The sequence below is a fragment of the Gopherus flavomarginatus genome, chromosome 5 (assembly GCF_025201925.1).
Source record: "Gopherus flavomarginatus isolate rGopFla2 chromosome 5, rGopFla2.mat.asm, whole genome shotgun sequence".
Taxonomy (NCBI): domain Eukaryota; kingdom Metazoa; phylum Chordata; order Testudines; family Testudinidae; genus Gopherus; species Gopherus flavomarginatus.
The window spans coordinates 14885439-14907820 of NC_066621.1; the positions used below are offsets into that span (position 1 = coordinate 14885439).

Consider the following 22382-nt stretch of genomic DNA (forward strand, 5'->3'; position numbering starts at 1 on the left):
ATTGGGACCAGATATTCCAAACAGCTCAGACAGCTAAACAAGTGGCTGGATTCTCAGAAGAGCTCACTCGGTGGGAGCTTTTAGGAATAGCTGCCAATCAGAGTCACGGTAAAAGCTGCTGGACGCTGAGTACTTCTGAATATCTGTCTCCGGAGCAGAAGACAGTGGAAGCTAAGTATGCTCAGCACCATCAGCTCAGGCTGTGAAGCCAGCAATTCAACAACCTGCTTACTGCATGCCCCCTCTACACCCCAGTCCTCTAAAAAGCCCCCAGAGCTAAACATGCCCCACAGGGGAATTGCACAAGGGGGAGATAATGTGCGTTCAAGACTCAGAAGACTTGGGCCCCCAGTCAGATGTTTTAATTGTTGGCTCCTTGCCCAGATGCCAGTAAAAGCCTTGTTGACAAACAAAATATTCATCCCTGCTCCACCAAGTTCAGTGTTCTCAGGGCGAGAGAGGAACAGTGTAGCCAAGACTGTCATTTCAGTGGCCGGGCCAGTGATAAAGGGCAGGGGTAGCTCATCCCTTGAGATTTTGGGCTTGGGAGGGTGACATGTTTTGGGTGAGGGAGAGAGAACCAACAGGATCGGGAAGAAGAGAGAGAGACAGAATGTGGAAAAGCTGCTGTGAGAAGCTAGGGCCGGGTGATCCCTTGCTGGCTTACCGGCAGGGTGCTTTCCAAAACAGGGGTGATGAGGGGAAGAGAGGCTTATTCTTCCCCACCCCCACTGCCCATGCTGGCAACAATATCCCGTCACTGGGATGTGAGTAATACACATCCCACTGGGGGAGTTAGATCAAAGCCAGTGAAGTAGATACAAGAGGTTTCTGCTTCACAGACCAGAGAGGCTGGAGTTCAATAGAGCCTTTGTTACCCAGGCTCTTCAGAATTAAGGATGGAGAAATACCTGACCACCCACCCCCCATCCCCAGCCCCTGGGTGCTGAACCATCTCAAGTGTGCAATGGAACAGCAACCACTTGGTTACTGGTGGAGAGATGGAGAGGGGAGGCGGAGAGGGGACGGCGGGCAGGGGAGGGGTCAGCGGCTTCAAAAATGAGTCAGATTTAGTTGGATGTCACTCAGATCTCTCAGGCAAGACGGCAGCAGGAGATGTGGAGCAGGAGTCGGGGCATATAAAGCTCACGGCTGGATCCCGGGGAGGCTGGTGTGGCCGGGAGCGTTGTCCCTGCACCAGAAAGCCTGCGATTTAATAGCCATGGAGGGGGTAGTTTGTGGAGGGCTTGTAAGGATATGGCAATGCAGATCTCACCTCTCCTAGCCAGCAGGGTGACTGGTGGGAGCTGTTGCCATTTTTGAGGCTTATATCCGGGTCGGCTGGTTCAGCGCACCAGCCCCGCCGTGATGATGTCGCTCTGCCAAAGGTGAGGTCATCCGTGCCCAGCTGTCGGCTCCGAGACTTTGAAAATGATGCATCCCATCAATCCTCTCTCTGCTGGGGGCTGGCGTGTCTGATTAGGGCTTAGTGCAGCCAGCAGGGGGGCGAAGTGGAGAAGAAAGAGTGGGGAGCAATGGAGGGCGCTGATGAAAGATCCAGGATGGCATTTAATCTGCCACGGTGTGCGTGCATCTCCCTTTTCCCTCTTAAGGGCTGTGTGGAGCTCTCAAAGGGTGGAGAGCAGTCATTTCCTGGGGTGAAACTCAGGGGCTGGGTTGTTTTGGTGTCATGATGGGGGTTAAAAGCATAACAGGTTCCTCTTATAGCCTCCTAGCCCTGGGTGCTGGAGCAAGGAGAAAGTGCAAAGCACCATGCCCGGGTTGGAGAGGAAGGGACCTGGTCTGCTCTGGCACCTACTTCCCACACACCTTGGAAAGTGCTTGGACCCCAGAGCAGAGGCTGAGGGAGAGGTCTCCAAAGGCAGTTGATGCTGACCCCACAGAGGCACCTGGCTTTGATGCTGAATGCACCAGGCTCCTTGGAAAGCTGGGGCTGTGCTTTATGTCCAGCAGTGGGATACCACAGCATAGAGCATGCATGTCCACATAGGAGCAGTTGTGGATAGCGGGCATGTGACTATACAGGGGCACATAGGCATATGTGTATACATATGTCTGCCACTATAGGAGCAGGTTGTTATATAGCACCATGGACACATAACAGGTGAGCACATAGCATGTGCACCAACATAGAACCACACAGGTGGCCATACAGCCCACGTACAATGCATGACAATATAGAACAATGCAGCCATGCTTATAGCATGTCTGCTCATGCCCATTTAAGCCCATGCAAGTGGTATTCACAATGCATGTTCCATTGCCCATATGAAGACTATGTTGCCATAAAGCAAATGTGTCCACATAGGACCATATGGAGAAGGGGGATGCCTTTTCGTGTTTGATTGTTAAAGGAGAAAGGATGTTGGCAAACAACATTTCAGAGCCATCCGTGTGCTTCAGAAGTTCAGCTTGTAAGTGAGAAGCCTGTGCACTATTCTAGACTGCAGGGTTTAAGATTTTACGAAACCCGCTGACTGTATAGTTTTAGAGAAACTGAATTTCCCAAAGACTTTTACCGAGGCAACAGAAAGGAATTTCGACTCAGAAGCAGAGCTGACCTCATCAGAACCTGGTAATTAGCAATCACTGTTGCTGAACAAGTGTGAGCGGCAGCAGTGTATGTAAGGGAAGAGAATAAAGGCAGAGTGCCAGATCTTTAGCTGTGTAAAACTGTGTAGCTTCATTGACTACAGCAGGCTTCCCTAGTTTATGCCAGACATAGGGTGCAGAGGCTCTCACTAAAGAATGGGGACTGTTTCCATGTCTAGAAAAAGCTGCTGGGAGTATCTCTTGTGTTCCTCTCCTCTGAACACACTTTACCTTGTCCAGAAGTGCCTTTTTTGTAGCTGCCTCTGATTAAGTGCAGGGAGAAAGTTTTCTTGAATGAGGCAGCCAAGGAGACTATCAACCTGGGAAGCAGAGTGGGAGGGAGTGGGAAACATACTCTCAGCAAAAGTCTTTCTTTGTCCAGCAGCCTACAGAGAAAGTTTTGTTTCATGCACCTTTTGCAGCTGCGTCTTATTATGCATTAATTTATTCTAGTAGCCAGTGCCATTACAATAGATGCTAGAGAAGAAATGTAGACTAGTTCTTGGAAATGGGAGGCAGGACTCCTGGGTTCTATTTCAAACTCTGCTGTTGACTTGCTGTGTGACCTTGGACAAGTCCCTTACCAGCTGTGGAGCCAGATTTTCAAATCTCAGTGCCTTCATTTCCTTGTATGTAAAGGAGATGTAATAATACTAAACCACCTTTGGAAACTCCTTGGACATCCTCAAAGGAAAGTGGCTTTATAAGTGCAAAGTATTACTGTACTTAATGGGCCAGATCCTCAGCGGATGTACACTGGAGCTACACTGAATTACGTCCAGCTGAGGATCTGAACCAATGTTTATCATGTGCTTTGAGATCCTTAAAAGCAACATAAAATGCTGTCATATGGGATGCCAATGGCAGGCATTTAGCAGAACAGGCAGAAAATGCTGCACGTGCAGTTATGGCCACAAATGGACTATGTAAAAATAAGCTCCTTCATGCTGTACACACTTGCTCCCTGAAAGTTTTGCCATTGGTTTCAATGGGAGCAGGATTGGAGCATGTTGTGATTCAACTCTGCTGGAAGACAGTGCTGCCCCTAGAACTAAAATGCGACAGTGCAGCTTGTAAAATACAACGTTATAACATGGATGAGAAGGGCACACGGCTTTCTAGCTGCCCATTTTAGATATTTCCACTTGCAAATCAAGACTAAGGGAATTAGAAGTGATGGGCCTGGTTCTTTTCTCATTTATACTGGAGCAAATCAGGAGTAACTATATTAAAATGCTTACATAAGTGAGAGAAGAATTGGGCCTAATTTACGTAGGTGTCCTTAATAGGGAGTTTCCACATTCTTGCATAATTTGACCCCAACCCTGTGAGGTGCTGAGCACCTCATTTCACACTGCAGTCAATGGTAGATATGGGTGCTGAGCGTCTTGCAAGGTAGGGCTCTAAGGACCAAGTCCTGCTGCTCTTGAAGTTGATGGTAAAATTCCCAAAGGCTCCAAAGGGATCAGGATCTGCCCCTTAAAGATGTCTTTGTAAGCGAGGAATAATGCAGCAACCTTAACTTAAAAACCCAGGGTCCAGTCGTACAACTTCTCTGTGATCGGAGCTCTCAATAACCTCTGGGTGTGGAGGACTTGCAGGGAAGAGCCAGGAACTAAGCTGCTGATGACTTTAGTGACCCACACCCAGCATTACTCCCTTAGCCCTGCAGGAGTCTGTGGGGCAGGGGAAGAGTGTGGTGCATGCTATTTCCCTGACCCTCTTATCCCTCACTCTCATTTTAAACCAGAGGAATGGCACTGACTAGGCAGAGAAGCTACTTGCGATTTACACTGGTGTGAGAGGAGAATCAATCCAGTGCGGTGTTTGCACCATCAGCTGCTTTGCCAGCAAAGCTCTGACTGCAAAACCTGTATTGCTGACAAAGAGACAAGAGGCAGAAGGAGAAAAGCTGGGATTTTAGAGCTTTTGATTTGTAAACTGTGCAAACTGCTGAACATAAATACACACCCTCGAGATGTCCCTTTTCCTCTCACTCTTCTGACCACAACAGTTACAGCACTGTCAATCTGGAATAATGCCACTGACTTCAGTTACTCTGGATTTACAGGGTGTAGCTAAAATCAGAACATGGCCTTTCCAGGCATCCACTGTCATTAGTGTACTTCATCCAGACAGGTGGGTATTCATATACACTGCAAATCAGGTCCTGCAGGCGAAACTCCCAGATGTTCGGCTAGGTTTAGCCTTCTAGTGAGAACAGCAACCAGCTCATTGTCGGCTTCCCAGACGGACTGTGACAGGCTTTAGCTAATTAGTGGAGGCAATGCAAGGTCAAGACTCCATAATGGCCTTCATTAGACAGCATGTCCTGTTCCGTAAAAGCAGCTAAGCTGAGGCCACCAAACTCATTTCAAGGATGGCCCAAGAAAGATAAAGGGAATGGCAGTGGGGAGACAACACATGATAGGCTGGTGACTTTATTATGAAGTGGAGCAAATTACTTCAGGGCATAGCTGGAGTTAAATTACATTTTCTTTGGGAACCTGTGAACTCTGCGGAGTCAGAGAGAGTCCAGGTGGCCCCAGTTCCGAGGGACTAAGAGGAGTTTCATTATTTTTATTTTTTTTCCCTTTCTCTTTTTCTTTTTATTTCCCTAAAGACGGCTGGCTTATCCTCGGTAAGCCCTCTGCTGCGGTCTATGGCTTTTTATTCCTATGTGATTGCGTTTCCTAACTCATGTAGGGCTAAAAGCCATGGGCTACACAGAGGACGACTCCACCTTCTCAGGCACCTCTACAGTCTGCACGGATTCCTGATCCCTTTTTAATCACCCATATTTATTTGGCAACAAATAGCAAGTGAAAGGGGGCATTGAAGCCTTGCACGACCTTGAAGGTTTAGCAGGACAAACGGGGTAGGGGGTGGTTAGCAAAGGGACAGACAAAGGAGGGGTGGGGGGTGATGTTGGCCTTTCAGAGCCCTTCCTCCCCATTCAGAGCTGACAGGCGGCTTTGGTGCGTCCGGGGCTGCACAACTGCTTTAAGAAGTCTTTGGGAGGGAGGCTTTGAGTTTCTTTTTTAGTGCTGGGCTTTTCTCACACAGTTCAAAGCTCCCCCACCTGCAGCTCTTCTGAACAAAAGGTTCAGGCACAAACCAAGGCCATTTCCTATGGAGACAGAGTGCCGGTTAACTAAACCCACAGAAAGTAGCCACCAGGTAATTATAAAAGCCCTTTCTCTTCTATTGTCTCCTTTTCTAGCGGGATCGCACAGGTGTCCAAGAAAGGGACAGGCCCCCCCAATCACTTTTACTCTGATTCCATCCTGCACTCCCAGTCTCCCTACCCTCTTTGCACTTTGAGGCCATGGCAGGTGCAGTAAACACAGAGGGCTGAATCCTCGGCTGATGGAAATGGGCATAGCTCTGTTGCCCTCAGTGAAGCCATGTCAAAGTGCACCAGCCAAGGATTTGTCCCAGCGTCTTCTGTGAGGCTGTGGCTAATGCTGTGAAATCAATGGGGGGTGGGAGAAACCAGGGGGTGATTGGTGAAAGATAATCATACAGCAGAACTGTGCTAATTCTCACTGTGCTAATCTGCAAACCCAATAATCCACAAATTCAAAACCTGGCAGGGTTTCACCCAGCTTCTTGGCTCAAACTGAGCAGCAGAGAAAATGCTGTGGGTGAGGTTTCATTCTGATCAGACTTCGTTATATTCTCTTGCATATTTGGTCATGCAGTAGGAAGACATGCTTACTATATCCCCAAGCCAAGCATTTCAAAGTCATAAGTCAGACACCTCCAAAATCATGAGGCTTACTTTCTGAGCTTTGAGCTTTTAGGGGTCACAGTCTTAAGCTTTTCCCCTCCACACGTATCCTTTTATAAAAAAGTGAAAGCTGAGCTTCTCACATGACTCCAGGAGCTGGGGCTTTCAGAAAAGCACCAAATATCATCCCAAGACTCATGGTAAAATCATGGAAGATAGCAAGAGTGTGCCACGTAAATAATTAAAAGTAAGCAATGCTAGTCAAAATTAATTGAACAACGCAGATCTTGTGAGGCTGTTAGGATATTTCTGGTTGGTTTGGGTTTTGGGGGGCGGGGGGCAGAACAGGATTTGCTAATTCACAAAATTTGCCTATTGCAAGTGGTCCCATCACTTGGGTCAATGAGGCTTCAATCCTGTAGTCACATCTTCAGTGACTTCAATTGGACTTAACGTGGACACCTGTTTCTCTTATCTTGGCAAGCTATTAGTGGAGAAGCAAGACTCTGATGGTTAATGCTCCAGTCCTGGATAGCTTGGATAATTAACCGGCAATAATAGGAAAGGAAAAAAATTAACGAGCCCATTTAACTACTTTCTTTGTCGTAAACCAAAATGTTTTGTTGTGCTGGGAAAGTAATGAGCAAAATCCCCTTTTCCTGTTAATGGTACATTAACCCATCTTGAATTGTGGCAAAACTCCTGTGGAATGCACGGCCCTGAGATCGCCATGCTGTTCCTGAATGAATTCTTAATGATCAGTGCAGCTGCTCTGGGGCCCCCCACACTTTCATAGCGATAGGGAATTTAAATGGGGAACGTTGCTGAAAAGGATTGGGGAAACAGTTCTTCCAGGATCCCAGCTCTCCTGTACCCGTTCATCCTGATTAGCCTCAGTCATCTCTGGTAATTGCAACGTTTCATTCTGCAGCTAATCTAACCGCCGGGCTGGGTTAATTTGTATCTTTGTTTCATGAATATGGAGTGCACAACATGCCACCTTTATAATCAGGATGCCGGGAATCTGGCACTTGTTTACAGGCATAATTTTTAAGTGGTAATTGCTTCTTATTGTCAACAGGCTCCAAGAGATTGCAAAGTATCTCAAATACCCAAACAGAAGCGGCTGTAGTCCCCATTAATATTTCGGTGGCTGTCGGGCAAAGCTGATCAGAACAAGATTATTGGCAGCCTGTCTGCAGAACACAGGCTAGATACTCATCTCCTGAGACTCGCTTTGACTACCCTTTATGCTATCGATTTTTCTTTTAGCAAAGCAGGCGTTTAAAAAAGAAAGAGAGAGAAACACTCAACAACATGTATGTTTTCAACACTGCATTCGATGGAAACCCAGCTGGGGTAGGAGGGTGACAGCTGGGTCTGATAACTTATCAGGGCCTCTGTTGGTCAAAAACAAATGCATCTAGGGCCAAACACATCCCACAAAGTCTTTTTCTCCCTTAGTATCTTTTTTTCAGATGGAATATTTTCTTGCCAAGCCAGAGACAACCCAAGCTGCAAGACCTGGATTCTGATTTTTGAACACTCCAAAGTTTGAGGAGTGTTTGCAACTGGTTTGGTCCATTATAATGACAGGAGCATTGATTCATATACTTTAGGGCCAGGAGAGACAATTACGCTCATCTGATCTGACCTCCTGCAAAGCACAGACCATAGACTTTCAATGGGCTTGATGCACAGAACTGCATCAAGCCCATTCCTTCTAGCTGAGCTAGAGCATGTTTTTTACCTACAGCATATTTGGGTCTGTCTCTGCCATTGGCCTGATTCAAACATCAAGCAACCCAAAAAGATCAGAGTTGTTTTGGTTTGGGGCTTTTATTTCAGGCCCATCACTAATGGAAATGGGGTTGACCTTGCAGGGGTTCTCAGGAGGAGTGTCTTGGGGACTGTGGCAGAAGGAGCATTTGAAACAAGACCTCACAGGAGGCACGAAGGGCATAGTAAGACTTGAGACAAGTGGCTGCAGGAATGGATGCTAGCAAGGGTGGTTGCAAAGCATCTACTGAAGAAGAGGTAAGACTTCTAGGTCAGGTGAGCTATGGGCTTGGTTGTCATCCAAGAGCTGAAAGTAGCTCATGCAGCCTTACAATGAAAGCAACATTTGCCTGCTGGTCTAAGTGCCTATATTAGGACTTGTCTACACAAAGAAGTTAATTTGGGTGAAGGTAGGGTGTGAATTTAAATGAGAATAGCTATTCCTGAATAATTTCCTGTGTAGAGGCTCTTATTCCTGAATAAGAGTACCTTATTCTGAATTAACTTAATCCACTTCCAAAATGAATTAAGCTAATTCAGAATAAATTAATCAGGAATAAGTCCCTGTGTAGACCAGCTCTAAGGGTGTCCACACATGGAATTGTTCAGGAATAACTATTGAGCTTTTATCTACACACGCCTTTAATCCATATTAACCTTCAAGTGTAGACAAGCCCTTACTGACCACATCCAGGAGCAGACTTTTGGGCCTCAGCTTCCAGAGCTTGAATTAGGGTCAATGAGGTTAATAACATCCCTGCCTCCCAAAGCAGCAAGGAGATGATGAGCTTCCGCCGGCGTCGTCCCTTTGAAGTGAAACATCTCAAAGCTTTTGTTTAATTTAGTAGAAATCCCTTCCCCAGCCACCCTTCCACCTCTGACCCCAGCTGGGACTCTGTGACCCAGCTCTCTAGGAGACAAGGCAAAGACTCTCAGGCCAACTCTGCCATTGTGGTTATAACAAAAATAAAATGACTAGTCGAACTGACAAACGTGGGGTGAGATTTTCAAAGCAGCTTTGAAGACTGTACGCACACCTGCCATTACTTTTAACAGGAAAGATGGATCTCACTCCCCTGGACTGCTTTGGAAATCTCATCCCTAACAAAAGGAAGAGCTCTAAAAAAAGTTCAAAGCTCTTCATTGTTTTTCCCATGTTATTTATTGTCATTTCAATAATGCTGTCTCCTGCCCTGAAAAGAAAGAGACGGGAGCAATCAGATTGCTACAATACTGTTAATTCCTTTCAGAGCTACCGAGGACTAAAGAGGAGGGCCAGTCAAGCTACTAGGAGCATCCATGACCTATTGACAACCTAAACCCTAGCCAGTATTTGTTATGGGCCAGATGGCAGCTTGGCTTGTGCAGGACAGTAGGACACACCTATGCATCCCAGCATTGGCAGCTGCCTATAGGTGAGAGCAGCTTGTACAGGGCAGCTATATCTCTCTTACTCCGTGTGCATTGGCAGAATCTTGGTGCCACATCCCTCCCCTATGTGCCAGCCAACACACCTGTTCAGGTAGCCCGGGGCAGGGTATTTCTACCAAAGCAAGGGGGAATTCTTGTTAAGTCCCAATCTGCCTGCTGGTCTGCTCCAGGGGCAGGATAATTTACTCAGGGCTTAGGGCAAAGTCACACTTGCACCCTGTGTTAACACACTTCTTCCTACTTACAGACAGAGCTGGAGCTCTGGATTTCTTGCTGGGTAAGCTGGTCACATGGAAGACAATCCCATGAGCAGGAGCAATTTCCCTGAAGACCATGATAAATGACTCCGGGAAGGGAGTTGCAATTATTAATATTTTAATTACAGCCAGATGATAACAAACCGAAAAGCCATTCTTTATTAAAGCTGCAGCAGTTGGGTAATGAAGGAAGAGGCTGCTTCTCTTTCCCTTCAATCACCTCAAGCTCATTTAACTCGCTCTAAGTTGAGGATGTTGGGGGATGAGATACAAGGAAGGAAGAAGCTGCTGTTCTTGTTTCGTTCAGCCTCAGTGGGCCCCAGAGACCATTCCTACCTTCACTTGTTAGCCAGTCCCCTCTATCTTATCATTAAGGGGCTGATCTAAAGCTCATTAAAGTCAGTGGGAGTCTCTCCATTGACTTCAGTGGGCTGGAGATCAGGACCCAAGTACATTGGACCACATCAATCCCAGTGAAGCCACTGCAGTAACGTCAGGGACAAAACTGGCCTGTTTATTCACCGAGAGTTTGCTTTGCCACCTGCTCACCATGGGAAAACACCTATCAACTGGGTGGAGAATCGTAGAGAGGTTCTCGGCTCAAGGTGGGTCGTTGTGTGGTTCCAGTTTCTTTTTAATTGTGTCTTTTGCGTTGCTGGGTCTCAGTTCAGTTACTCATGGGCAAGTGTCCAAAAATCCCACTCATCCTAACTGGACCAATGTTGGCAGTCTCAGTAGAGAGGTCAAGCATTGAGTGGGCCATGGAGACCAAGTTCTCCTCTTATATCCTAGTGGTGGTCCTTCTTTCCAGGGGGATGCTGCGGAGCATTGCTGGGCTAGTGATGGGGAAGTGTGCCCACACCGTACCTGTTCCATGGATAATGAAGGGGAAAATGTCAGGAGATTTGCAGTTCATTTTTCCTTCCCTCCTGCTTCATCCTCATTTATGGGTGTACATTGGATGGAGACCGAGTTTCCTCAATTTTCCAAGCTTTCGTTGCAATGGTTCGGGTCGGCTCTTCTTTTGTTTGACCCAGTCCATCCAGCCTCACGGCCTGACCTTGCAATGTGCCGCACTACTTCAACACAGTGCCAAGAGCCCTCAACTCTCAGAGGTGTCAATCAGAGGTGAGGGTGCTGAGCGTGTTGCAGGAAGCACCTGGCACCTCCTGAAATCTAGCCCACAACTACAATAGATTCTGTGGAAAGCCTTTGCAGATAGGGTTACTCAGGAGGAAAGCCAAGGGGCTGATGGAGGATATAGCTGGACATGCTGCCTCTCCAGTCATGAGGGACTTTTCGACTAAGAGTTCAGTCCTGGGAATGAAGCACACTCAGCACTTCACAAGTTCAGGAGCTGCATTCAGCAACAAGGAAGGTTTCATGGGTGATGAGAGGTCTGCAGGCGAGGGCAGGTCCACACACTAGGTATAGTAGAACTAGAATGCAGAAGTGCTGCAGGATGTCTGTGCATCTGCCAGCTGTTAACATTCCTTTGGCTAGGCCTCTCCTGAAAAAAGAAAATATTAAAAAAAAAAAAATCCCCCCCACAGATGACACCACACAGGCTCTTTGTGTCAGGCTCCCATCAGCTCATACTACCAGAGAAATAAGGACCAGGAAATGTGCTAGACATGCTCAAGTCCATTTCACTGGCAATCAGACCCAGAGATACGTCTGTACAATTGGGGCTTCGCTCAGACACGTGTAGCTCTGTGGTTCATCCAAGCCATTTTGTTGTCATTTGATCGAAGCCTGGAGTCACATTATTATTTATGGTTTGTTTGTGTCACAGTAACACCTAAACGCCTTAACATAAATCGAGGCTCCATTGTGCAAGGTGCTGTACATATGGACAGCAAGACAGTCCCTGCCCCAAATACGTTACAATTGAAATAGATAAGACAGACAAAGACGGGTGGGAGAAGGGAAGGATTTTTTATGCTCATTTTACAGATGGGGAACTGAGTCGCAGAGAGATTAAAGGAGAGATTTTCAAAAGAACTCATGTTGGTAGCTGAGCTCTTTAGATAATCTGGCCCCATTTGACTTGCTAAGTGTCTTCATGCCTTTTGAGTTTTGCCTGGAAAATTCACAAGTAGGACAAAAAGGGACAAACAATTTTTTTGCTATGAACTATTCACTTGACTCTGCTATCTACGGAAAGATATGGATCTACTGTATATACCATGGGATGCCTCCCCTGGCCCCTGCCACCACGTCTGCTTGAAAATGGGTTATTAAGTAACAGGCTACCCCACTGGTGCTGAGTCAGCCTGAAACTAATGAACACGCTGGCCGACCATTTGAAATTTATTGCACCTATTAATTACAACCATTAGCTGCAGCCAGTGAAATTTTTATAATGAGGACCCTTGTGACTTTGCCTTCCTAGCAGCAAATTAACTGTGTGGGGGGAAGAATCAATGGGATCAGCATACTTTACAGAAGTGATGTTTTAATTAGCAATTCTCAGCAAACATGCGGGCCCAAGAAACAGTGCTTTGGTTCATTATCTCCTCTTAAAGGGACAGAATTTCTTTTTGATTTAGTTCTTTTCCGGTGTCTTCTGTTTAAAAAAAGTATCCCGCTGTAAATTATGGGTTGCTGCTCTTAATTGGGTTTTGCCTTAGGTTGGTTATAATGAGGGAGGCATCCAGGGTGTGTGAAAAAATAATAACCATAATTTTAGAAGCAGAAATAAAAAAAACAGATTAAATAATGTGGATACTCTGGTAAAATTAGCCAGCAATACAGCAACTGGCATACAGAGGAATGTAATGAAGTGGCTGGCGTGTATGTGAGGCATGCCCTCTCCTGGATGGAATCAGTATGGCCCTGTACTGCTAACAGCTAAAGGAGATAGATGATCCATTATTTTAGGTGATAGATTTTAGAGCCAGTGGCTCTGGATTCCATCCCTGTAATTTTCATTAAGTTCTTAAGGCCACATTACACACTGTGCAGTAGTGACTACTAAAGGCCTAGGTGACTGGATTCGTTGCAACAGTCAAGAGTAAAGATCAACCCAGCCCAGTTTGAGTCCAGATCTGTGCTTTCCAGAGTCTGCTGGCTTTTGGAACTGGATTACAGTATTAAAAAAAATGTCATAAATCTCTTAACGTAGGCCTCTATGCTGGGGCATTGCTCACAATTCTGACATGCTTGAAGCCCAAGGTTTTAAAAAGTGACAGTGGTTTGGGGTGCCCCACGTGAGACACCTGAAAGGGGCCTGATGGTCAGCGGATGGGTGCTCAGCACTGTCTACTTGTCCAGCTCTTTTAAGGTGGTCTCAAATCGGGCTCCCAAAATCACTGATCACATTTGAAAATCTTGGTCATAAAGGTCAGAGATGGCTGAAATATCCACCATGAAGGGGAAACAAATTGAAATTTGAAGGCATTTTTTCATATTTCATTACAAGCTATTTTATTCTATTCAGGTCCTCATACCACACCCATCACCTTGGTATTTGGGCACTTTCCAGTACTAGGTCATTTTACCAGGACATTGGTCTCACCTCACAATTTTTTTTGCAAAAACACAGGACCCATTTCCACTGAAAATCAGCCTGCTTCCCAAGAAGAATTTTCTTGCTGGGAGCAAAAGGCAGCTTTAAAATTCAGAGTTCAAAGTGTAAAATTTAACATTTTTCTAGTGGGAGAATTAAAAGCAAATTTGATCACATTTCTCAGAAAAGCAAAATTGGAGTGGCATGAAAATCAGATGAATTGAAACCTCAGAATTTCTGTGCAAACCTTTGCCAGGACAATTAAAGGGCCAGTGACACATCATGACAAATCTTCTCTTTCAGTGCAACTCTGCTTTTAGCCGTGTGAAAAGAAGGTTCACCTGATTCTTCCCTCACCCAAAGCAGAGCTCAGTGGGTATGACTGTAGCCGTTTTAAGGGTAACAATACATGATAACACAAGATGCAGGTGATTGGTCAACCTGACAGCAGCAGCATTGCCCTGTAGATAAATTTAGTCCTATGACTTCAAGGGAGGAATAAACAGTAGGGACAAATATACACATCTTTTATTGCAGTGTCAGATTCTTATCTCAGGGGTTGTCTACATGGGAGAGTTTTACAAGTTATACCAGTATAACTCCCCTGGTAGACACTCTTATTCCTCAGTTCTTCCTGTAGTAACTCCTCTGAGCCCAATTCACTGTCACCCTTTACCTTCCATTGTCATTTATATCATTGTAAAGCAGGTGCAAAATGTTATCAGAATGCAATGGTAGCATTTTACTTTCACATTTCACTGGGGCAAATTGCTGCACAAGGGGCAGGGCAGCAGTGATTCACGCCCATTGACTTTAGTGGACTTTCTTTGAATTTAAACCAGCGTAAATCACATCAGAATTTTGTCCCTTTGTGCTTTTCTAACTAAGATCTCATAGCACTTTATCATTATTCATTAAGCCACACAACCCTCCTGGGAGGTAACTAATAAATACATTAACCATTTTACATATAGGGAGATTGAGGGCTTCTCTGTACTGAGGATTTTTGCACCCTTCTAGCTATACCAATTTTTGCACTAGTATAAATCCCTAGCGTAGACATGTTGCATCATCTATGCAGCATGTCTACACTAGAGATTTGTAGACATGTTGCCCTGGTACACCATGTCTACACTAGTTGTTTGTCCTAGTGCACCAATCTCAGTGTAGACAGGTGCTACGAGAAGTGACTACCTCAGGACCACACAGTGAGTCCGTGGCAGAGCCGGGAATAAAGCTTAGAAGTCCCAGTTCCCATTCGTTTGCTCTGACCACAAGATTACACTGCTTCTTGGCATACAACTGAGAAAGAGAGGAAAAGGCTGCATGGAAAGTCTAAGCTAAAATAAAGATTTCCCATTTCATCAGCCTGACCTGGCTGTTAAGAATAGCCGGGGTTGAAAAGCAAAACCCAGTGAATCAGTAATTGCTGGGCTAAGGAATAGGTTCTGTCCAGCTGGTTCAGAAACACATTTATTAGGACTCAGAGAAAGTGACATTATTAAAGTGAGCATGCTGATATCAGACAGCTCCCAATTCATCACTGTGACAGTGACAAACACAGCCCAGGGTTGTGCAATTGACTAAAGAGAATTCTCTGGCTTAACATTTTTAATGCATCCTGCATTTTTTTCTCTGCTGCACAGGGCTTTATCCAAAGGATCTTCTCCCTTGAACAGAAAGGGCAGTGCAGTTCTGTGAAGCATGCCCAGCTCTTGCAAATCAAACAGGGCTTCTGTTACCGCTAATGAAGCTAGTTCATTTATTTTTTAATTATTGCTTGCTCCTTCAAGATCCTTTTTCTACCTTTTCAAGACGAACAGGAGCATTAGGCTCAGTTTGTGCTTGCCTCCATTCTTCCAGGCTCATTCATCATTGTCTGCTCCCTGAATGGAAGGAAGAGGCATCACTTTTAAAAGCCTCCGTGCGACAAGTTTCCCTAAAGACATCAATAGCTTCATAATGGAAGCTGAGGTCCTGTCAGTCAGACCGCCTAGGTTCTGATGACTGTTTTGTATCTGCAGCTAAGTCAGTCTGGCCCGGGATCCGCTAATGTCCATGGAGAAAGGTACCTGAGTGATGCTGTGGCAAGTGTTGGCAGAATAAATATCATAGAACCGGGGTGAGCCTGCTTGTAGGTCCATTGTAAGGAAATTTGACCATCTATTTCAGTGTCCTGAAACAGGGCCACAGCATATTGATAATTGATAACAGTCTGCACTTCCCATAGCAACTTTCATTTAAAGATCCCAAAGTGCTTTGCAAATGTTTGTTAGTTAAGCCTCCTTGTGAGATTGGGTAAGTAATTTTTTACCCCTGTTTAATAGAGAAAGTGTAGCACAGAAAGGGAAGGGTGTTGGCCTAAAATGAGCTTGTGAAGTGAACTAGAGGTGGCTGTATAAGGACAAGGAACATGTGTTTGCTGGATCTGAGCAGCTTCTCTAGGTGCTCTGGATTCTTGAGTCCTGGGCCCCATTTGTGGTAGTAGCTACCGTCTTCCTCTCTTGCTGATTCTGAGTTGGGAAGGGCAAGTCATGCAAGGGTCCAACAAGAATCCTCAGCAGTTCTGCCTTTCCCATCCCCCCCCCTCCTTTTGAATGAGGGCCTGAACCTGCTCCCATTAATGTCGATGGGAGTTTTGCCATCAGCTTCAACAGCAGCAAGGATGAGGCCCTGGAGACATTAGCAGGAAGAGCAAAGGCCTGTCCAGCTGGAGCTGGCACCCTGATTGGACCTGTTGTACCGTGAGCAAAGTCCCATCCACACAGTCAATGGTAGCCACTTAGGAGCTATTTTATGGTTACTCTTTCTTTTGGTATTGGCCATTACTTTTTTGTCACCTCTTGTTTCCTCTGGAAGCTCTCATGGGGCCAGATCCTCAGCTGATGTAAATCAGCAGGGACTCCACTGGAACTAAATAAATTTACACCAGCTGAGGATCTGGCCAGTTGTCTCCCTGGGTTGCCTACATCCTGATCCAAAGCCCATCAAAGTCAATGAAAAGGCTCAAGCTTCAATGGGCTTTGGATCAGTCTCCTCGTGCTTTGGACCCGGCCCACGGGGCTGAGATGCAGAGCACCAACAGTAAGTACCAGCCCCTTGCTGGGCAGGAAGATGTCGATTCAGCAGGAAATTCCATGGCTGCGGTACAGACCATATGCGAAATGTTTGTTATCTCCAGGTTCAGCTTGATTAAAACTTGTCTTTAGCTCCTTCTAGCTGGCCATTTGCCTAGAATAAGGATTTCCTATCAGTTATGTCAGGCTTGCCAGCGCCTTATGCGAGCTGCTGGCTCATTGTGGGTACGTATGCAGTGGCAGATAGCTTGCAAAGGGAAATGCTGGCAGAATGATGTTGCCCAGGATACATGTTAGAGCCAAGATTGACACAGCTTGACCAGAGAATGGGGAGATCTATTCTTAGTACTACCTGCCTGACTGGGCTTAAAGGGACACACTATCTACCTATTGTACTCACACTTATTGTACAGTGACGGCATGGTCAGAGATATGGTGTGGTCCAGGGCCCCTGAATTCTACTCCTGGATCTGTCACTGAGCTGCCAGGTGACCTTAAGAAAGTCACTTTGCTCCTCTGTTTCTCCTCCCCCACCCTTGTCTGTTTAGACTGTAAACTCTCTAGGACAGACTGTCTCTTGCCATATATGTACAGTGCCTAGCTCGAAGGGGCCTCTAGGTGCTATTATAATATCAGTAATAATAATTCATTTGAGCGCAAAATGCAATGAATTTTACAAGACATAATGGGCTGAATTTAGCACTGGGGTAACTCTGTTGGTTTGCACACACCAGGGATTAATAATATTAAACACATGTCCATGGGTTTTTAATATTAAAATCCAAGAAGATCTCGTTTTCATTTTTCTTAAATTTTAACATTTCCTTGGAGTGTTGGAAATGCAATAATGTTGTGCGTGAGAAAAACACACAGAAACTAGCTATGAACAAAAGTCAAACTGGGCTGTTGAGTTTCATTGTCCATGCTGAAAAATTTGGAAACCAGCAGCATAAATAATGGGAAATAAATCTGAGTTGTAAAAGTATTTTAAATGGTAACAATGTAAGGGCCTGATCTTGCCATCCTTTCTCACACTGTGTCCCATTCTGATAGCCTTGCCTGCACTGAATAATACATTACTCAAAGGGCAGCCCACTGATTTCACAGCTATTCGTAGCATAAGGTATCAGACTCTCTCCCATTGAGTAGTGCAGGTTTCAAAGCCCATCGAAGTCACTGGGTTTGACTCCCACTGACTTCAGTGAACTTTGGCTCAGGCCCAAATTCCCACTGACTTCGATGAGGTTAGTCTGCGTGTACGAAGGGACAGAATTGGGCCCTAAAATATTTGAGCTCAAATTCACCACTCGCATCAACGGCTGCAACTCCTCAAGCTTCAATTAATTTTATGCTTCTTATGTGAGTGGTGAATATTACTAGATCATTTCCATCTAGTTCATCCAGGGTGCAAGGAAACTACCCAATAGTGAGGTAGCAGGTTCATTGCACTATGACTTCAGATTTTTATCTTGACAGCGTGTCTTAAAATTTCCCTGGAAATTGTCCCAATGTCCCATTTCCCTAAAAATGGTGGGATGTTGTTACCCTTGACATATGCCCACAACTGTACTTTCAAAAGGGTACCATTTCTAGGACCTACATCTGATGGATATTATGGGCTAGATTTTGTTTTCCCTATATCTGGGACCCAGATCTCTAGCTGGTGTAAATCAGCCTAACACTATTGACTCCAAAGGAGCTACATTGATTTACATGAGCCAGGGATCTGGCCTCTGGGTTTTTAAATATCCCCAAAATATGTTTGCCCATTTTAGGTGCAGGTGGTAAAACTCTGTTAAATAGTTTACAAATCTTAACAGTCCTGAAGTTCTGCAGTACACCTGAGCTTCAGGAGGAATTTTTAGCTAGAGTTGGGCCCACATAATATGTATGCTGAGAAATTTGAATCTGGATTCAGATTTTGACCACCCCCAAATTTGAGACAGATCTGGTGATTTTGTTCAGGCCCATTGCTGATGTTGGGGGATGAACGTATTTGGCTGCATGGGCTGAGGAGGATTTTTCTATCTTTACAAAAATATTCATTGACTCAAACACGGGGCCACTTCTGGCTCCTGATGAGCCGAATTTACACCTACTGACATCAGCTGAGGTTTCACAGGCAGTACTGCCATTGAAGTCAAATGAGAGTCTTTCCATTGACTTTAATGGGAGCTAGATCAGGTCCATAGAGCAGAACTTGGCCCACTGTCTGCAACAGGAGCTGAAGTAGGTTCGCTGAGCCTGATTCTCCGCTTGCTTACACAGGCATAAATCATCAGCAACTGAGGTTGGCACAGTTACCTCAGGGTAAAACAATCAAGGCATTTTCACTGGCTCTTTCTCTCAGTGCAGATTTGCAAGTATACCAGACCGGTTCTGCAGAGAATTCCTTTCTCCACCTAAAGTCACAGAGTGTAGCTACACTGAGAGAGAGCTAGCTTCAGATCTTGCTTTCAGACAGCTTCGTCCAGTGGCACGTTGCTCCCTGCCAGCTGTTACCTCAGAAGACCCTTTTGCTGGCTTATAATAAAAAGCAGCAGCATAGAGAGAGACACACACACAGCTGCTACTATGCTAAAAAACCCTGTAGACAGGAAGACTCATTAAGGAGCCTGTTGTCATTGTTCGTCACTCTGAGCCTCAAAGGTAGCATTGGGGCCTTTTTAATTTGGGAGCCTGATAGACAGGTACACAGAAGGCTGTCAAATGAAGGGGAAAGTGGGGAGGTGGGTGGTTGGAGAAGTGTATTAAAGGGACTCGGTCCCTTGCTTGCTATCTGCTCTATATTAGTAGCTGGGCTCTGATTGGAATGACAAAGTCAGGCAAAAGCACAGAGGACAAAGCCAGCCCCCTAGGTAGCGGAGCTCTGGTATCTGGTTCCCAGGTTACTGGATGGGAATGATGTGATTTTCATTGTCATGTTAGAATGACAGTGTTGGGAATTGAAGGGCTCTTAATGGGTACTTAAATGGCTGTGCTGGAAGCTGGAAGGTCAGTCAAACATTCTCCATGGCCCCTTCGAGTAGCTTAGCATGTCCCCCTGAGAGCCAGCTGAGCTGCTGACAAGACGCCAATCAGAGTGGGATTTTAGTTGCACTCTCTCCATTGGGGTAACTATCAGCTTGAGATATTTTGTAATCCTGTGGGTGGGAAGGGGTGGAGTCACATGAAAATATATAGGCTGTTTCTCTTGCAAAATCTCCTTTGGGCCAAATCCTGCTCTCACTCAGTGGACTTATTTGGCGCTCACTCTGGACCCGACCAGCAAATCTCTCAAGCACATATTTAATGGGACTACTCATTGATAAGCACGTGCAAAAGTGCATTGGTGGCTCAGGGCCAAAGAGGAGCACTTGGCCCAGTGTGTTCAGTTTAGTTCAATGCAGTTAAAGAGGTTGTCCTTACTTTTCTCCTAAGTGTCCCCGTGTAAGTTAGAGATAGGTCCAGTTCTGAATTTCTGCAAAGTTACGGGATGTATGAATCAGGCCTGTTTCTGTTAGCAGCCCACCAGTGTCAGAAGCTATGGTTCGTTGCTAACCACTATGGGCAATAGTTGCCCCTCTGGAGCGTATGCTAGAATTTATACAGCAATTCCCACTCGTGGATATCAAAACTTGGATGAGTTTCATTATCCCCATTTTACAGCGGAGTTAAATGACTCACTCACATGGTAATTAAGGCCACGTCCAGACTAGGAATTAAAATCGATTTTAGATACGCAACTTCAGCTACGTGAATAACGTAGCTGAAGTCGAATTTCTAAAATCGAGGTACTCACCAGTCTGGACGGCGCGGCATCGATGTCCGCGGCTCTCCGCGTCGATTCCGGAACTCCGTTCGGATTGATGGAGTTCCGGAATCGATGTAAGCGCGCTCGGGGATCGATACACCGCGTCCAGACTAGACGCGATATATCGATCCCCGAGCAATCGATTTTAACCCGCCGATGCCGCGGGTTAGTCTGGACGAGGGCTCAGTGACAGACCTGAAAGAGTCCAAGCTCCCAATCCCATGCCCTGTTCACTAGCTCACACTGCCTTCCTTGCTGAGATAGGGATGAGGGGTCAGCTGAAGTTTCCTTCAGGACTCTCTGTGTTTCAGAAATTAGACTGACCTAGCCATAAAAATGTATTAATTTAGTGTTCAAGACTCCTGCTTTCCAGCACTTTAATCAGTTACCCTCTTTCTCACTGGCAAAACTAGATTTGGTCATTTGCAAAGTTAGAAATGCTAAAAATTAAAATGGGGGAAAGCATAGGTGGGTTTGACTTCAGATGTTATTTCTTCCCTTCCATGTCTTTAAAAAAAAAAGGGTTTTGTTTGCATAATTACATTTTGCAGCTGTTAGAGCTGTTACTCCCTAATGTGGGCTGTGCTTTGGGGCATGATTTGATCCGCTGAAAATGGACAAGGAGACACTGAGCTTTGATATCAGCTGCTTCTCATTAATTGCGGTTGCTGGGTATATATCGCTAAGCTTTGTTAAAACACCCCAATGAGCCTAAGCTTAAGGTCCCTGTAATATTCATTAGCGTAGCAGACTGTGCAAACTATTTACGTTTCTGTGCATGTGGGAATTACAGCTCACAGGCTTCCACAGGCAGCATGTGTTTGGTTCAACCCCCTCTTCTTTTACTGGAAAGGAAAATTTTGGAGAATGTGACTGGGGGCATCTGGCATGGGGAAGGCTGGAGGTAGGAGGTTCTGCACTAGGAGAGGAGGCTGCCAGGGCCCAGGAGTTCTGCATCTGGGGTTGGGGGGAAGTGTGTCTTGCAAAGGAAGGCTGTGATTGACCATCCCTGCCCACCCTCCTTCCCAGCCATCAGCAAGAGCTGCTCTGATTTAAAAAACTCTCTCTTTCTTTCCTCTCCCTGTCCCCAGCTAGGTTTCCTTTGGATGCTCCTGAGCCTGATCTGCCATAGGGGATGCCCCAATTCACTTTTGCTTGCTTCTGTGGGCTCCACGGCTTCTGCAAGATGAAGAGGAAAAAAGAAGAGCCCAGTGCAGAGCAGGAGACATCAGTGTGAGACTTGTCCGGGTGTGTCACATTTACCCTCTCACTCACATCGCTGGATTCCAGCCCTGGTTTGAACTTGGTATGATATTTTTGCCTTTTGACTGAGATCCCGTCTCAGGGGGAATCAATCCCATTTCTGCTCTCTGATCTCTGTAACCATGAAGAGGCACCCATCACATCTGTGTCCCGTGCTTATTTTGCTCTCCTGCTGCACTGGTGGGTGCACAGGTCGGGGGTGAGGGGAGAGAAAGGAGTCACAGGATTGATGCTCCAAACCTTGGAACAGGAGGACCAGCATGTTCATTTAACTCCTAAAAGCAAAGCTGAGTTTCCTACGCTTAACTGTCGATAGTTAATCCTCTAAGTGCAACTAGGGCCACTGGAAACAGGGTTCCTGTCCTGTGAGAACTTTTGAGATTTCAAAATGTTTTCGTTTCCTGAATCAGGATGAAAAATTGAAATCTCAAAAACTTCCACTAACTGAAAAACTGGAGGCGGAGGCCGGGGGGGAGGGAAGAGGTGAGAACAGTTTGGATCAATTGTAACATTTCATTTCCATTTTGAATCTTTCCCCTTTAACCTTTTTTTTTTGGTCTAAATTTACTAAAATTTCTGAATAAAACATTGTTTTCCTTTGAAAAGCCAAAACTTTTTTCCCAACCTTTTGAGTCAGGAGATTTGTCAAAACTGCCCCAGTTTCATGAGAAAGGTGGATAAGGGAATATCTTCTGTTCGACCAACTTCTGTTGGTGAGAGAGACGAGCTTTCAAGCTTACACACCACTCGTCTTCTTCATGAAGTTTTGCTTTGGACAAATCGGCCTTTTTCAACAAAAAAAGAAGTTTTGCTGAGAAATTCTTGACCAGCTCTAATTTTGACCTCCACTAGGAGACTGCGGATCTTTGTTCCCTTCTAGTGGGTGGTCCATATAAAAGGCTTATGATTTTACTACTGCTCCTAG

At 45.6% G+C, this 22382-nt stretch overlaps 2 protein-coding genes across 5 annotated transcripts in view; one reads left to right on the forward strand and one right to left on the reverse strand.

Annotated features, from left to right (window-relative positions):
• Positions 1-22382, reverse strand: part of CDK18 (cyclin dependent kinase 18) — a 174030-nt gene that overhangs the window by 134271 nt on the left and 17377 nt on the right. The window lies entirely within an intron of this gene.
• Positions 1-22382, forward strand: part of BLACAT1 (BLACAT1 overlapping LEMD1 locus) — a 60988-nt gene that overhangs the window by 32582 nt on the left and 6024 nt on the right. For 2 of the 4 annotated variants that reach the window (XM_050955634.1, XM_050955637.1), the window contains exon 2: positions 21286-21500. In XM_050955634.1, the coding sequence (XP_050811591.1) occupies positions 21330-21431 (102 nt within the window). In that variant the 5' untranslated portion in view covers positions 21286-21329 and the 3' untranslated portion in view covers positions 21432-21500. Of the gene's footprint in view, positions 1-8233; positions 8384-21285; positions 21501-22382 lie in introns of those variants that run through there. The other 2 variants (XM_050955635.1, XM_050955636.1) reach the window with 2 other exon arrangements.